General features: G+C 36.7%; 1 protein-coding gene across 1 annotated transcript; it reads left to right on the top strand.

The window, feature by feature from the left end:
* Positions 1 to 11,335: 11,335 nt before the first annotated feature.
* LOC120270583 (isopentenyl-diphosphate Delta-isomerase I) lies at positions 11,336 to 16,821 on the top strand. Its single transcript, XM_039277639.1, has 6 exons — positions 11,336 to 11,697; positions 14,380 to 14,435; positions 14,934 to 15,025; positions 16,077 to 16,179; positions 16,266 to 16,403; positions 16,482 to 16,821. Exons 1-6 carry the CDS (start codon positions 11,438 to 11,440, stop codon positions 16,733 to 16,735), a joined length of 903 nt encoding a protein of 300 aa, XP_039133573.1. The 5' UTR covers positions 11,336 to 11,437; the 3' UTR covers positions 16,736 to 16,821.
* Positions 16,822 to 17,064: the final 243 nt, after the last annotated feature.

Genomic DNA, 17,064 nt, shown 5'->3' on the forward strand with positions numbered 1-17,064 from the left:
TCTAAACAAAAATTAGACAAACAATAAATTTACAAATTAAGCAAACAATAAACACTCACATTTTTTTAGCTTTTGATCAAAATTAGCAATTTAATCACCCACCATGATCTCTTTATAAATCAAAATAATAAGTACAAACTTAATCACCCAACATGATCTCTTTATAAACCAAAATACTTGCAACTAATTGTGTTACCTGCACAATACTAATCAGAAATTTTTTTATAATAGAATCACTTAATCATCATGATCTCTTTATAAACCAAAATACTTGTACCTAATTGTGTTTCATGCACAATACTAATAAGAATTTTTTTTAAATACAATCTTAATCATCATAATACTAATCACTAATCAGAAATTATACCTTTGATGTAGCGGGCGGGAGCGGGGGAGTGAAGCGGCCGGGAGTGGGAGCTGGGGCGACCGGGAGTGGGAGAGAGGGAAGCGGCGACTGGGGTGACTGGGAGCCGGAGAGGGAAGCGGCTGGAGCGGCCACCGGGAGTGGGAGAGGGAAGCAGCGACTGGGGCGACTGGGAGCCAGAGAGGGAAGCGGCTGGAGCGGCCACCGGGAATGGGAGAGGGAAGCAGCGACTGGGGCGACTGGGAGCCAGAGAGGGAAGCGACGACTGGGAGCCGGAAAGGGAAGGCTGGAGGCGGCCACGGGAGTGGGAGAGGAAGCGGCAGCGAGAGTCGGAAAGGGAAGAGGCGGGAGTGGCGGGAGCGGCCACCCGGATTAGGAGAGGGAAATGGCGGGAGCGGCGACCGAAGAGGGAAGTAACGGGAGTGGCAACCGGGAGTGGGAGAGGGAAGCGGCGGAAGCAACAGCCGGAGCGGGAAGCGGAGAAGAAGCAAACCCTCATCATTTTCCTTATTATTATTATTTTTAAATAAAAAAAAAAAAGAAAATCCACGTAACCAGCCACATCAGTCGTGTGGCTGGTTCGTGTGTTTTCTTCGCCTCATATAGCATTACTCTTTCATCAAAGATGATTTTGATAATAATGTTTGAAAACAACAAATTTAATCTAAATGTTAAAAAATTGTTTATTGGTTCTCCCATTATTGACTATTGAATGATTATCTAATTTTTTTTTAATACGAAATTAGAAGTTTGAAAAATTAAAAATAACTCTCAATCTATGGACATATTAATGATACTTAGTGATTTCAATTATTATTTTTTCTTTTATAAGGTGAGTGACTACGGATTTGATATTAATATTCATAGCAAATAATATAATCCAACAACATTGCTTTCAACAAAACTAAAAGATAATTTTAAATCAAATGTAGTTATATTGATTAAAAAAAGGGAAAATTACTGTTCACCCATCGTAATTTTCAAAACTTTCCAAAAACCCCCTCCTACTTTTACACACCCCGGACAACCCTTCCGTTAGTGTTTAACTTCCCTTTTACCCCCTACCGTTCACTTCAAATGGGTCCATGTTGTGAAATCCCATTTTTGGCCTTAAATGGTGGGAAAAGAAAGCTCCAAATCACATCATGTTCAACTTTTTCAAGGGTTTTCTCCTTGTTTTCTAATAGACAATGCCTAGGAGTTGCATTACATATTGTTGTTCTCCTCATTTGAGTTGTTCGACTTCAGTTCTACCGGTTTCGTAATACGGTGAGAATCTCTTCGTTGCTATCAGTTTGACCATTCCGTAGGTGTTTATTATGGCAGCTCATTTGTGGTAGTCTGGGTGAAGTTTATCATACCCGAAATATATAAATCGGTTTCCCCAACAGAAAATGAAGTTGATTTTCATCGGATTGGTCAAGTGTACTCCATCTTCAAATGAGCTATAGTCGATTTTATTGTCGAGACAGAGCATGTGCCATTGTCATCTCCGTTTGAAAACGAGTTCATTTCGTTGTAAAGTTCTTCTCGTTTATGGTTATCTATTTGTATATTTTAAATACTGTTTAACTATTTGCTATTACCCGCTTTAAATATATTACCAATATGTTTAATAATTGTCATCTCCGTTTAACTTTATCTTTACATGTATAACTATTCATATTAACGTGTAAATTCTCAAAGTCTCTGCGTAAAACGGTGATCTTTTTCGTTTGATCTGAATTGTTGGCAGGTGGCACATGGCAGGTGGCAAGGTTATGGTATCCCGTGCATAAGAATTAATGACGGCATTAATTCTTATGCACGGTAACATAAATATCCGAACACCCGTTCGTTGTCATCAGTCATTGTCGGTCCACTGTGCGTTTAACTTTTTTCTCGGATATGAAGAGTCAGCCTGCTTGTGGACTTCAGACCATAAATAACAAGGAAGAACCCTTCCCATGGACAACCACTCCTCGTCGTCCTCATCATCCTCCTCCTCCTCCTCCTCTTCCTCCTCGTCATCTGCTTCCTGTGTATGATATTCACTGGAGTCAGACAAAAGTTCGAAGATCAACTCTATCTGAAAGGATGTCTCGTGATCCTCCTTATCTTGAGAATCAATCAGCCGTAATCACGCAACAAGTTAAACTATCTTTTCTTGCCCAAGTCGAAATACTCGTATAATTGCCTGAATGCAGAGGATTCTCCAGCGGTGGATGACGGGCAAGCAATTAAGCGGGCATTTCGACTTGGGTAAGAAAAGAAAGTTTTCACTTATTGTGTGATTGCGGAGGATTCTCTAGAGGAGGGAGATCAGGAAACATCCTTTAAGACGGAGTTGATATTTATCACTTGAAACTTTTTGTTACCGTTTAAAAACATTACGTTAGTGTACAACTATTACGTTCTGTGTTTAACTATCAGGATCTTCGCTTAAGTCAGACCATGACACATTGATTAATAGACGTTTTCATGAATGTGTTTGTTTAACCTTTTTTTAATGTTGTACGTTGTGCAGGTTCAAGTTGATGCGCATGTTATGCAATCGCCGTGAGCATTCAAATGTACAGACACTTGTTTCGTTCTACGAGGGTCGAGTCGTGAGTGTCCAAAGTCCGAGAAGACGTTGTAAATGTTGTAAATGTTGTAAATGTTTTATAAATAAAATGAAACAAGCTTATTTGAATGTGAACTTCTGAAATTTAAATAGAGACCTAGTAAAAACAATGTGGGAAACAAAAGAACGTCATTGTAAACAATAGAAAAAGTTAAACAATACTCAAGTTACTCTTTAAACAATGACAACGGTGTTTAAGAAAATACGTAAACATGTTTAAACAGTGACCCAGGAGGTACCCATCTTCAACGATGCTGAAAGCATTCAATTTAAACGATAACATATATTTTTAACGTTTAATGACTTATTTAAATGGTTTTACGATTATTTACATGATAAGCGTTATTTAAACGTCATTATGTTAAACACTATATGTATCTGTTTAAACATAAAAAGCTTGATGTTTAAACAGATACTCATGTCGAGCGATGACAATACGCCTTCATCGCGACAGTGGCATATAATTTTCCTTTTTTGCCCTTGGGATGGAGGGAAAAATACCGCCCAATCACATCACGTCTAGTGTAACCTCTATGCACTTTTTTGTCTTCATCGCGATAGTGATATATATATATATATGCACTTTTTTGTTTGCCTATCTGACTGTTGTTTGTTGTTTACTTCTTCTTCTTCTTCTTCTTCTTCTTCTTCTTCTTCTTCTTCTTCTTCTTCTTCTTGGCTTATTTTTTTGTTCTTCATTTCATTTGGTTTTGTACGATTTGGTTTTTGGCCGATATATTATGGAGAGTTTTTTGTGGTATTGCTAGATTCAACAGGGAGGGAAGAGTGCTAATGTTCACGGCTCAGACTTCTTGGGAGTTGATGTTAGCTGAGATATGTGAGCGATGGGGTCTCAAAGTTTCTCTTGTCAGGGTTAAGTTCATCACACCGGATGGATATAAAAGCTGTTTGCCCAATAGAAAAGCGATGTTGACTTCCAGTGGATGTGTCACGTGCACTCCATCTTCAAATGTCGTCAGTAGTTGATCTTGTCGTCGAGACGGAAAAAATGTGACATTGCCGAATCCTAATGAAAATGAGTTTTACTCATTGTAAGTTCCTTCTCTTTTAATTGTTCCAGATGTCTGGGAACATTAGTGTTTAAATATGTCCGTCACTAGTTAACATCTTGTACTAGTCGTTTACGTTAGTAGTTAACTGCTTAAGTATTTAATTTAACGTTTTAATATTGTCATTATCACTTAAACATTATATTCTCCGCTTAACATATTGATCTTTTCATTTGACTGAAGTGTTGGATCCGGTCACAATCGACGATCTTGCAATGAAACTGTCGCCGACTAGGCATTGTAAACAAGCCGACGATGACAGGGAAACATTATGTATTAATGGGCAACTGTCCATATTTAAACTCTTACTCTTTACAATGAATTGAATGTATTTAAACAGAGACATTGTTATTTTAAACGGATACACTGTAATTTGAAATATTTCAACTGATGTTTAAACGATATATGGTATATTTAAACAATTAAACGGAAATGTACACAATTACAACGTAAATTAAACAATGAAATAAAACTGAATGGAATTTAACCTGCCTTACAATTGAAAACAAACAAAATTTACATTGAGATATACAAGTCATGTTATTCCGAAACGAAAACAATGAATTGAATGTCCAGGTTTACATTCGAAAACAAAATTGACATTGAGATATACAAGACATGTTCTTCGGTCACAAATCTTAACCCGCTTGTGACGACCCCCCTTTGTCATGGACGCCGGCTGCCCTCCCCTCCTTAAGTATGCGGGTAACATATCTTAATCTGAGGTAAGGAACGTCTGTCTGCGGTAGCCGTAACTTCTCACCCCAAAGTAATTGCTCGATAAACCGCATGACGTAGACGGCGCAATCGACGCTTCCTTGTTTCTAGCGTGGGGTTTCCATGTCGTGCACGAGTGGGTACTTTGCCGTCGCCGACTCGCCGAACTGCATATCGACACAATTGTCGAATAGATTCCGCTGTCGAGATATGCAAGTTGAGATTAGAATACCGATTAAATACCAAACACTATTAATCGGACATAATTAAAGATCTTACCATGTCCAACGCGTCTTTATCGTACCCCGGACATGAAGAATAATGCCTGTATTCTTGTTTATCATTGTCGAGGACGACGACATGGAAGTGGCCATTCATGATTATCGGGAGGATGACAATTTGAACTTCGTGCAGGTTACGCACAGCATCCCCGACCATAGCCATAATTGTTTCATGTGCATCGTCCTGCTTTGACATAAAAAAAGCGCAAAGTGGTGCTCGGTGATGGAGGCGCTTCTTGTAAGGATATGGCTCTTTGCTCGCGACTTTTTGTATAATGCATACGAAAGCGTCCATCACATCATCTGTGACCATCTCCTTCCCCTCAAGCAGCGTGTACAATTTGTCCCGTGTGGTGCTGACAGCGTCATTCTTCCACACGACAGTGCTGAGGTTAAACGATAACATATATAATAAGACCATATTGTAAATGTTTAAATGATATTATATATAATTAAACGTTAAGTAGAAAAATTAAATGATAACATAAAGACATTAAACACCATTAGAAAATCGTTAAACACTATAATAAAAACTTTAAACACTATCATAAAAACTTAAGACTTACCCGTCCATAGAGCAGTTGAGGAAGATCCTCATCAACTCCTGCTCATATTTGTTAAAACGAGACAGGCCAACCCAACCCATTTTTTTCTTTTGGGAATAAAAGCTTTTCGAGCCGTCTGGTCCCATTGTTGATTGGCCTTGATCATCTCTCTCGTTGCTCGGTCGGGGTCTTCATGGGGCACTGCCGTTGCACCTTCACGGTGTACAGACACTAGCGAGATCTTCCTTCGATCGCGAGGGGACAGCTGCGATAGCATCAGCTCATGGACTACATCCTTACATGGTTGTTCTTGTTGTGGGATTGTGCACGGCTCCCGATGCGTGGGACGGCGAGCGACAACATCAACCGCGGACACATCCTTACATGGTTGTATTTGTGGTGGGATTGTGTCACCCGCTTCATGCGATCTGTCGGCCACGCACCGCAGCAGTTCAACGATCTTCTCAGCCGTAGCCCGACGGCAAGCGTCATTGGGAGACACACCCTTAGCTTGTTCTTGATCTGCAAGGATTGTGTCCATCTTTGATGCCCCAATCTCGGCAACCGGTTCCACCGGGTCCATCGATTCATTAAGAAGAGAGTTGACGACCTTCTCAACCGCGACAACGGCCACATCATCGACGATGTCCTCCACCGTCATGGCTCATGTCATCAGCGGTGACGACCTCGATACTAGATCGACCGCCTATGGTGTTGTATTGTTTCATCGTCACGGTACGGTGGAGACGAGAGCGATATTGTTTCTCCTCTTCTTCGCAAGTCTCTTCGAATGTGGCCGTCTTGGAATGACCTTCCCGATGATATCGTCATCGTCCAAATTCCGACGCCTCGTTCGTCCCGGTGCTCGAGTTCTTTGGAGGGATGGCGCGATCGGTTGTGGGACGTCCCTCCGAGTGCCTCAACCACGAGCGACAAGTCGAGAAACTTCGATCATCAATATCGGCATGCCCTGCATAAAGAGTTACGGTGACATCTTCGCCTAATGTCGCCGGTTGAGGTCGCTACGGTCGGAGGGCTGCCATGGTCGGGGCGCCCAATCCGGGGATCGTTGTCGTGGTAGGGGGTTGTTGCAATCCGGGGTGAGGGAGGGCTTCTCGGCGTCGAGGATTGCGTCGTGGCGTGGTGAGTGGAAGTAGGAGAAGCTGCGTCGAGCGAGCACGATAGAGGTCTGCCCTTTCATCCCGCCTCGAGCAAGTGGTTTCGGAGCAATAGCATCCATCCCAGTCGGTTGGCCCCAAATAAATATTTCTTCTTGACGATTCTAGGAACCCATTTCAGAAACTAACATATGTAAAAGCAAACAATGTCAGCGAAATCGGTCATTTTTAAACTATAAAAAAACTATATTTAAAGCAGTTGGTTATATATTTAAAGGTTATAGAATATATTTAAAGCGGAGAACAAAAATATTTAAACCGAGTATGAATAGCTTTTAAATGGTAAATACTAAAGGTAAACACTAAATAATATGTTTAAACATTAAAGACTTATGTTAAACATTGTCCATGATTTATTACCTCTTTCCCATCGAGCGATGACAAAAGTTTGGTTTCTACCAGTCGCTTTACTTCCGGTAAGTACTTTCTACCGTAGCACAACATCCTTGGGATCTTCGCGAAACGGACTTTCTTCCCCGTTCGGTCATCTCGTAAAACCAGGGACATTAAGCGCGACCGAGCAACCCTTAATGTATCCTCGTGTTGGTCTTCTTCCCGAGCATCTATCTTGCGCTCGGGCGGTCAGCTGGGAATATCCTCCATAAGCCACTTGTGCGTCGCTGCGCCCTATGCGTATCGCCCCATGGTCGGTAGATCATCGACGTAATCAGCGATCGAGTTCGAACCGAGCATGATGTATTTGGGAAGAGGGATCGTACCCATGAGGTACACCATCGGGAGTTTGACAAAAATTATCTTCTTCTCCCTCTGTCGAACAAGTTGCAGCGAGTGCTCTTGATGGAGTCTCTGCTGTCTCGTGAGGTTTTTGATAAATACCACCCTTCGAACACCGACCGGTCTTTCTTCTTACGAAGACAAGCTGCGTCGCCATCGCAACGCGAGACCAAGAACGAGGGGCCACATCCCGAGGCTCGAAACTCAGCGAGTTTTCCCCGATCCCGAATTTATTGATGCGACCATCGTATCTTTGCAAAAAGAGAATCAAGAAGGGCCCTCTCTTGGTATATAGCTTCCAGCTCGATGAGCAGCGCAAGCGGTGTCCTTCGAATAATCTCCCGAGTGTCGAGGGGGTCGTGTTATCTTTCAATTCGACTAAGGTCTCCACGACCGGTGTCAAATAGCATCGCCCATTAACTAGGTTGACCGCCATAATCACAAAGCTCGCGATAATAACAACACATTCAACATGCGGTATTGACAAAAGTTTAAGCGGAAATATAAGGTTTTAAGCGGTAACCTCTCGGTTATTAAAGCGAGATATCAAATGTTAAAGCGAGACCCATTTTCTTAAAGCGAGACGGGAATACTTAAACAGAGACAACAAATTTTTAAAAGCTGTAACATCTCATTTCTTAAAGCGTCAACCTCATTTGTAAAAGCTAGACCATATCAAACAAAAGGGAAATGTACATTATAAATATTACACAAATCATAACAATCGAAAAAAACTATTTTCGATAGTGTATACATCTGAAAATGCAAAACAAACAAAACCCTAGCCGAGAAATCTCCTCGCAAGACTAACAAAACCCCAGTAGAAATCCCTCTGCGGACTTGATATCTTCCAACAAAAACTAGGAGCACAAAACAAAACCGAAAAATCTTTCTTTAGTAAGTAGCAGTTAACATAAAACCATACTCAATACCTTAGATTGCGAGTCGATGAAATGCCAACTAGTCGCGTGGGGGACTTCTCCTTCGAGATACTCGGGTGGAAAGGGAAAAGTCGATGAAATGCCAATTCGGAGGCTTTCAGGTAGAGACAACCGGAGGCGACTCGAAATGGAAAAAGGCGAAGGCGAGTTGAGAAAAAAAGCAAATAAAGCGGCTCAATAAATTCGTCTCTTGGGGTTACCCTCACGGAAACCCACCCCACTTCCTCTCAAACCGCCGAGATGGCTGCAGCCACGACTCCCCATGCAAGGGCATTTTCGTCCATAAAATTTGAAACTCACTCCGTTAACATCCGATTACTGAGCTTTGGGGGATTTGAAAAACATATTGTTTAAAAAGGAGGGGTTTTTAGGGATTCCAAAAACTAACGGGGTGTTTTTGGCAATTTTACAAACTTAGAGGGTTTTTTGGTAATTTCCACTTAAAAAAAAATATTTATCCTTTACATATTACTAAAAAACACCATCATAAAATTGTATATATATATATATATATATATATATATATATATATATATATATATGACATTGTGCTATATATTATTTATAATTTACTACCTTTCAATAAATTATAATTAATTTTGGACTAAATTGCAAATACCTTTGTGACAGTAACTCTAATAATTTATAATTAATATATAACTAAATTGCAAATATTTTATGTTATTACAATACCACCCCTCTAATAATTTACAATTATTTTAGTGATATTTGTATATCAAAGTTTTATCAAAATTTGAAACTATTAATATTTTTAAATTATAAACATTTTGAATCTCCCAAAGTCTAATAACTCGAACCTTCAATATTCATTGTATTTTGTTACTGACATTTTAATTGACAAAATCAACTCTTTCAATCATGTTTTGAAAGACTATTTTAAAAATATCAATGTGAATAATTAATTGAATAATGAAAACTTGGACTTATAGAAAAAATCTGTAATCTTAAAAGTAATATAAAATAGGACATTTATATTAATTTTATAATTTGATAAACAATATTATAATTTGATAAGAAAAAAGATTTAATGTATCATGAGTTAAATTAATCAATTTTTATATTTTAAAAAGAACGAGATAATTATTTAAATATTTAAAAAGTACAAAATCAAACAATTTAATTCTTATATTATATATTATATTATAATTATTTTAATATTAATATAATATTATATAGTTTTTGAAAGTAAAACTTTTTTCATGGCTTGACATTGCAAGGGGCTTTCCTATAATATATATATATATATATATAATAAGATATAAATAGATAGATAGATAGGTAGATAGATAGATTTATTGGTTATTGATATATACAGTTAAAATTTTTAAATTATAATTATATAAATAAAATAATAAATAAAAATTTTAAATATAATTAAAAAAATAAAAACTATGGGCCTAGGCATAGTCTTTGTAGCCTATGCCCAAGGGCGGGCCTATGCTCCGACAATCCCTCAACCATGTGTTTATATCTCTTCAAATTTATATCATAATATTTATTTATTTTTTATTTTTTAAAAATATGACAAGCACCAAAATCCAGAGATGTGCATGTATGAGAGCAAAGTTTAACGCCAACCCATGTGTCTTCATTTTGCGCAAAACATGAAATTCGATCCCGGGTCTTTTCTGAAATGAACATCCTACGTAAGAGACCCGATACCAATTGACAAAGGCGGTTTATTATATCATAATTATGATATAAATTTTTTTTCCCTTTTTTACTAGTAAAATATAAAAAACATCTAATTTTTATTCCATAATCTCTAATATTTTTTTATAAATTCATAATTTTTTTTATAAAACAAACCAACCACGTGTCAATGTACACACTATCATAAATTGATTCAATCTTTTAGTATTTCTTCCATGGTTTTAAAATCAATTACTTATCAAATTATTAAAATCAATTACTAAAATTTTTTTTGACATTAAGTGAGGACGAGTATAAATTTTGAGTGTACTTATAAGCTCAACAATATTTTGCTCTTTTTTTGCTTCCGAAATAAGAGCTTTACCCAAAGGACCCGTTTGGTATGAGTGAAAGTAACAAGTGAATCACTTTCACTCGTTTGGTTTCTTAAAAATAGTTAGTCTCTTTGCAATCACTTTCCTTTTGACCATAGAAAGTGATTCACATGGGGGTGGTGTGAAAGTGATTACAAGGTTGGGTGGAAAATTTTGATTATTGTTAAATTACTATATTACCCTCTTATTAAATAAAAATTCTTCCTTGTTTTTTTTTTTAAAAAAACTCTAACACATTGTTGGATGATATCAATCATGACAATATTAAAAAAACAAAATTGTATAATGGACAAAAGTTGAGGAACTCATGGTGATTTAAAGCTATATATTATTTTTAGTGTATTAAAAAAATATAAAAACTATCTTTAAAAAAAATGTAAAAATACTTTATGAAAAAAAGGTTAATTATTATATGGATTAAGTTAGTATGTCATTAGAGTTTATTAAAAATCCATTTTTTATAACTAAAATAACTTAGGGTAATATTGAGAATAAACATAACTTTACATAGCAAATGCCTTCATACCAAATGGAGAAATTAAGTTTGCATGCAATTTAATTATAATTTTCATTGCATACACCAAATACTGTAATATTACTTTGCAGGGAGAGTAATTGCATGCAAAATCTTTCCCAGCAAAAGCTTTACATGTAATTACTTTCCCTGTAAACTACCAAATGGGCCCAAGGTTTTAGTACCAATAGACCAAGTAACTTTTGGTGAAATTATTAATTTTTAATTTTTAAAATCATTTCATGTAATAATTAATATTATAAGAAATATCTTTTATATCTATATAAATTTATATAGTACACACACGCACTGGGCAACATAGCAATCATTGTCGTTTTGCTCCAACCGGGCCTGTGAATCGAGGGGGAAAAAACACCAAAGTTACTAGTGCGCCATTGCGCTGCAGAGTGCAGTGCTCGGGTGCGGAATCCCAACGCACATGTCGGCGCCATCTGCTCTTATTCACGCGCTCTCGTGCGCCATCGCTCGACCATCCGCACCTTCCTTTTTTGCGCCTATTTATCATCACCACTCAATCCTCTCCTTTCCCCTCAGATCCACCACCACCACCACCCCTCCTCCTCTTCGCTCTCGCTTCCTTGCTTCCATGGCCTCCAAAGATGTCGCTGCTGCTGTTTCTGTTGTTGTTGATGATTCTGGGATGGATGCTGTGCAGCGGCGTCTTATGTTCGAGGATGAGTGAGTTCTTGATTCGTTTTTATTTTTAATTTTATTTTTTATTTTTTTGTATGTTTTTCTTTTCTGGTGGTGTTTGATTGGATTTCTATGCTCTGTTCTCCCCATTTTTGTTGATTTTTTTATTGTCTTCTTTTACTCATATTGTTTAGGGATTTGATTTTTTTGTTGATTTTTAAACTTTAGAGTCTATGTTTTTGTTTTTTTATTGGTGTTGGGTTATGGAGATTGTGATTTTTGGTTTGAGGTTTATGTTAGTTGTATGGGTTTTTAAGGATGAAAACGTGAAAAACGTGGGTCGAATTTCCAATGAAAATATTTTTTATTGGGATTAAAATGAGATTTCTTCTTTTTTTTTTTATTAAAAAAGAGAAGATTTTTATTGTTGCTTGTTGAATGGTGATCCTGTTTCTCAAAATAGTTGTCTTTTTTGCACTTTGGCATGTTTTGTTTTAATTCTTGCTTGGTGTTGGTGTCGAGATTGTGATTTTGAACTCAGGTCTGTGTCTGTGTGTGCTTTGTGTGCTTTTTGAGGATGAAAATGTGAAAAAAACATGTGCTGCATCACTATTGTTTATAGTTGTTTCTCGTAATACTTTCCTTTTTCCCAGTTTTAGGTATCCTGTTTGGTTGGGTTTCTGTGTGAATTTTGTTTTCTAGATTACAAAGTCTAGATGTGTGGAACACGTTTGTTGATTTGTGCTGACTATTCTGTTAGTCTTTTTCAGCAATAATTTTAATCCAGTGTACCACAACTGATCAAAATTTTAATTGACTTTCTCATTACTGATAGAGGCTGACATTTTGCTGAACCTGTGCTTTCAAGGCTTCAACCAAAATTGTTTCCAATTTATAATATTTTATCTGTTTTGGAATTGATGCAATGTTAAGTTAACATAGCAATTTGGAGATAAATAACTAAGAGGAAGTAGTGAAATGTAGTTTGTTTGATTAAATAAATCATTATTTTTGTTTCCAGATGTAATAAATCTCATTGATATATACTATATTGTAGTTTTTTTTTGTCCATGTTCTCACACTTCTTTTGTGCCTACCTGACCCATTTTCTTTGAGCCATCTATTGCATGGTTGCTCTTGCTCGCATCTTCTATCTGTTTATTATTTTCCTCTCCTTATCGTTTTCTTGGATCATCTTATGAACGAGTAGAAGGAAGGGAAATGCTAATGAAGCTTTTTTTTTGTTATCACCAACTATTGTGTGTGCAAACTTCTTTCAAGTAAAGAGACAACCTTTCTATTTTCTTTTTGATTAACGACTGTTTTTATGAAAGCAATGTAGCATAGTTTCAGTAATTCTTACCTAAAGTTTGTATTGCTTAAATACTCGATATTGCTATGTCTCAATGCTTTAATTGTTATTGTTGCATGTTCCCATTTTGATGGTAGTATAAAAAATAGCGTTTGCTTATTTACTGATTTTCCCCCTATTTTGATTATTTTTGTGGACCTCCAGTTGTTTTAGTTTCTTACTTGTTTGATAGTGTTTTAGTTTTCTGGATTAATGTGTTAATTTTTTTACTATTGTTTTTCTATTTATTTATTTATCGTTTCCAATTTTTTATGTTAAAAGCAATGTTGTTTCACACTTTTCAGAATTTTTTTTATTTAATTATGTTTGCAATGTATTCATACGTTTCATTCTGCTCATATTGGACTGAAGCCTTCATTTTACCTTTCCAAGTTGTAACAAGAACAAGCAAATTATTTGCAGATTATTCTAGAGATTTTTATGATGAGGGTGCTCTTATATGACAAACAACTTCCTACATTTTGACTGAGACTGAGGGTCTGTTTGTCTAAAATAATAATGAGAGCACTTGGAAAGGGAAACTTGTAAAGAAATTAATTGGGGGAAAATGGATGAATAAAATGATTGAACGGGGAAGATCTATTCTAGATACTTATTTTCATCCCTGTTGTCATTTAGAATCCTCTGAATCGTAACTCCCCAACCACTTAGTTCCATTGGTCCAGGGTAGGGGCTGTGAAGGAACCAAATTGTTCCTGATAACTTGAGCTTGGCTTTGATGGAGAACTCAGTTATTAAGACTACTGAAGAAAAATTCAAGCTTTATTTTGAAGCTTTTTTATGTTTGCGGACCTCTTGTGTTGGCCTTTTAGGCTTTTTAAAAATCTCACTAAATTCTTGGTTATAATATCATGACCAAGTTTGTTAAGGAGTTTATGAACATATGTAAGCCATGTCTGAACATTCTTGAGCGCAGGTCAGCTTGATTACACCTTAGTCAGAGATTGAAGCCACCAGCCTATATTAAAACACCAAGTTTTAAAAAGCATGCTTCAATTCACTTGCCAAGGAACCAAAACTTATTCTTCAATTGTGTATGTGTATATATATATATAATTATAACCATATGAAGTTAATATCTGAAAAGAAATTATGGTACAAATGCAACCAAGGCAGGTATTGTTCCCAAAAAATAGACCTAGAAATCTGTGGATTTACTGTAGGTATAGCGTTTAACAGTTCAACAAGTTGATGCTTATAAGAACTTATTTCTCACAAGTGTCTTAAAATTGCTTACAGTGGCAGTCAGGAGTTGAGAACAATGTTTGGCAATATAAAATATAAGATTGTGGTGTTAACCTATGAAACAAAATTTTTTGTGAAGAGTGAATATATATTTTTTTTCTTTTATGCAGGTGTATTCTGGTGGATGAGCAAGATCGTGTTGTTGGACATGAATCCAAGTATAACTGTGAGTGTCCCATCACACTTATATTGATCATATCCTACATATTAGACCTCAAAACGGGAGAGAACTAATTGCACCTTACTATTCCAGTCATCTTATTGATGAGTGGTGAAGCTTATTGTGTATCATTTTATTATGCGGAGTTGGAAATAGATAGTTGTATTGATCTAATGCATTTGGCAATGACAATGCTTTGCTACAACATGGTAGATTAGCTTCTCCTATTTGTTTTTTCTTTTTGTTACTTTATCAAGAATCTTTTGATTTTTCATGAACTATATTCAATTTCATGAAGGGGGCAAAAACCAGAATTCTGCAACATTAAATAGGGCAGGATTGTTCAATATCAAACACTTCCTATTTGTTGTCTCTATTTTCCCTTGCTGAACACTTTATGACTTTCTATTAGTATCTTATGATGAAAAGTTGAGTAATTTTTTATGTTCTGGTGGTAGCTCTTTAGAGCATGCAAGCATCATATTTAGCTTTTTCCTTTGCTAGGCCATCTGATGGAGAAAATTGAAGCAGAAAATCTGCTTCATAGAGCTTTCAGTGTTTTCCTCTTCAACTCAAAGTATGAGTTACTCCTTCAGGTATGAATATGATTAAGAAGATCCTGCTTTCTCATGAATGGTCCATAATTATTCAGTATAAGGTTCCCTTTGTGTGTGTGTGTGTGCGCGCGTGTGTGATGTGCCCCTACTTATGCCCAAGTGTATGCCAATTCCTTTTTTATTTTTTGATGGGAAAGATCTTAGTTTGTGAAATTTCTTAAGTTTGAATAAACAAAATATCCTTCCCATTAGCCTAATATCCAGTTACAATTACTCCAATGAATTGTGCGATGTGAAGCTGGAAGATCATTCTAAGTATCAAAAACAAATTAGCAATTGATATTTCTTAGTTCTGGTCAGGGCATTTTTGTCCTGTTCACAAATCAGTACATTTTATCACACACCTGGCAAAAAGTGGTTAGAGTTACAATTATGGTAATGTCCTGTGGAGGTGTAGTGTGAGCATATGCACATTATCGAACTTCTAAAATCCCTGGCAAGCCAAAGTTAGTATTGATTTATGCTATGTGAGTCTCCTTAACAATAAAAACCTCTGTACTAGTGTTGATCTCTATGTCCTTCAAACTCCTATGGTTGATAAAAGCATTTTTTATTTTACTGCAAGTACCATGTGGTTGCACAACTTGACCTTGAACTATTCTCATATTGATGGAAAGCATATTACATAAGCAAGTATACATCAGAATTTGTTTCTACTTCCACTAGCTTATCTGTTGTTGGAAGATACCAGCCTACATGGGGTGTATTGTAACAAGCACATTGGATATGTTCACATGGCACTGTTATAATGGATCATTTGTTCAGATCGATTTTCATTGTTGCGAGACATATCAAATGGCTTGGGGCAATGCATCAGTGTAGGCAAGACTTCACTCTGCTGCTTGGAGTACGTTTGACTCGTTACTGCTTTTAATAATGCCAAAAGTGCAACGGATGTGTTTGAGTTCAAGATTATTGTAGAGAACAAAGCACTAAATATTCAACAGAAAATATAGCACTGTTCTAGCCTATGTTTCATCGACATGCTTATCAAATATTTTTTGATATCTTTGATTCATGTTTTTTACAGCAAAGATCTGAGACAAAGGTGACATTTCCTTTAGTGTGGACCAATACTTGCTGCAGTCACCCTCTTTATCGCGAATCTGAGCTCATTGACGAAAATTACCTTGGTATTCTGCTATGTTAACCTGAAGCATAACCATTTCATTTTTCTTAGCAATTATTAATAATAATTCTTTCCCTTCTTTATAATCAGGAGTAAGGAACGCTGCACAAAGAAAACTACTGGATGAACTGGGCATACCCGCTGAGGATTTACCTGTCGACCAGTTCATTCCTCTCGGGCGCATGCTATACAAGGCTCCATCTGATGGCAAATGGGGCGAACACGAGCGTACAGCCTTGCATTGAACATCTAAACTTTTATCTATTCTAACTAATGTGATATGTATTCCGCTTTATTCTTATGCAGTTGATTATCTGCTTTTCATCGTACGTGATGTTAATGTGCATCCAAATCCCGACGAGGTTGCTGACATAAAATATGTTAATCGGGATCAGCTGAAGGAACTGCTGCGAAAAGCTGACGCTGGGGAGGATGGTATAAAGCTGTCACCGTGGTTTAGGCTTGTTGTGGACAACTTCCTGCCAAAATGGTGGGATCATGTTGAGAAAGGTACTCTTGAGGAAGCTGCAGACATGAAGACCATTCACAAATTGACCTGAAACTATTGTGAGGTGTTCAATTCTGCCATTATCTTGGGAAATTTTTCAGAACTCAATAATAATGATATGGAAACAATTTGCAGATACCATCTTTTCTTGGTTTGATGGGTTGAAAATTTATTATTTATTATTTTATTCTATTTTATTTTTTGATTCTGGATCCATTTGATCAAGCTTTATTCTCAGGTTGATGCATTTAAATCATTGATCTAATTTTGATGTTTAAACTACTAATTTTCTTTGTGATATACATCGCCCTATTGTTTTCTACTTTATGATAGGTGTCACAGAGTTTAATTTGTGATCAATTTGTTAATGAAGTCAGTAAT

The sequence above is a fragment of the Dioscorea cayenensis genome, chromosome 10 (assembly GCF_009730915.1).
Source record: "Dioscorea cayenensis subsp. rotundata cultivar TDr96_F1 chromosome 10, TDr96_F1_v2_PseudoChromosome.rev07_lg8_w22 25.fasta, whole genome shotgun sequence".
NCBI classification, from domain to species: domain Eukaryota; kingdom Viridiplantae; phylum Streptophyta; class Magnoliopsida; order Dioscoreales; family Dioscoreaceae; genus Dioscorea; species Dioscorea cayenensis.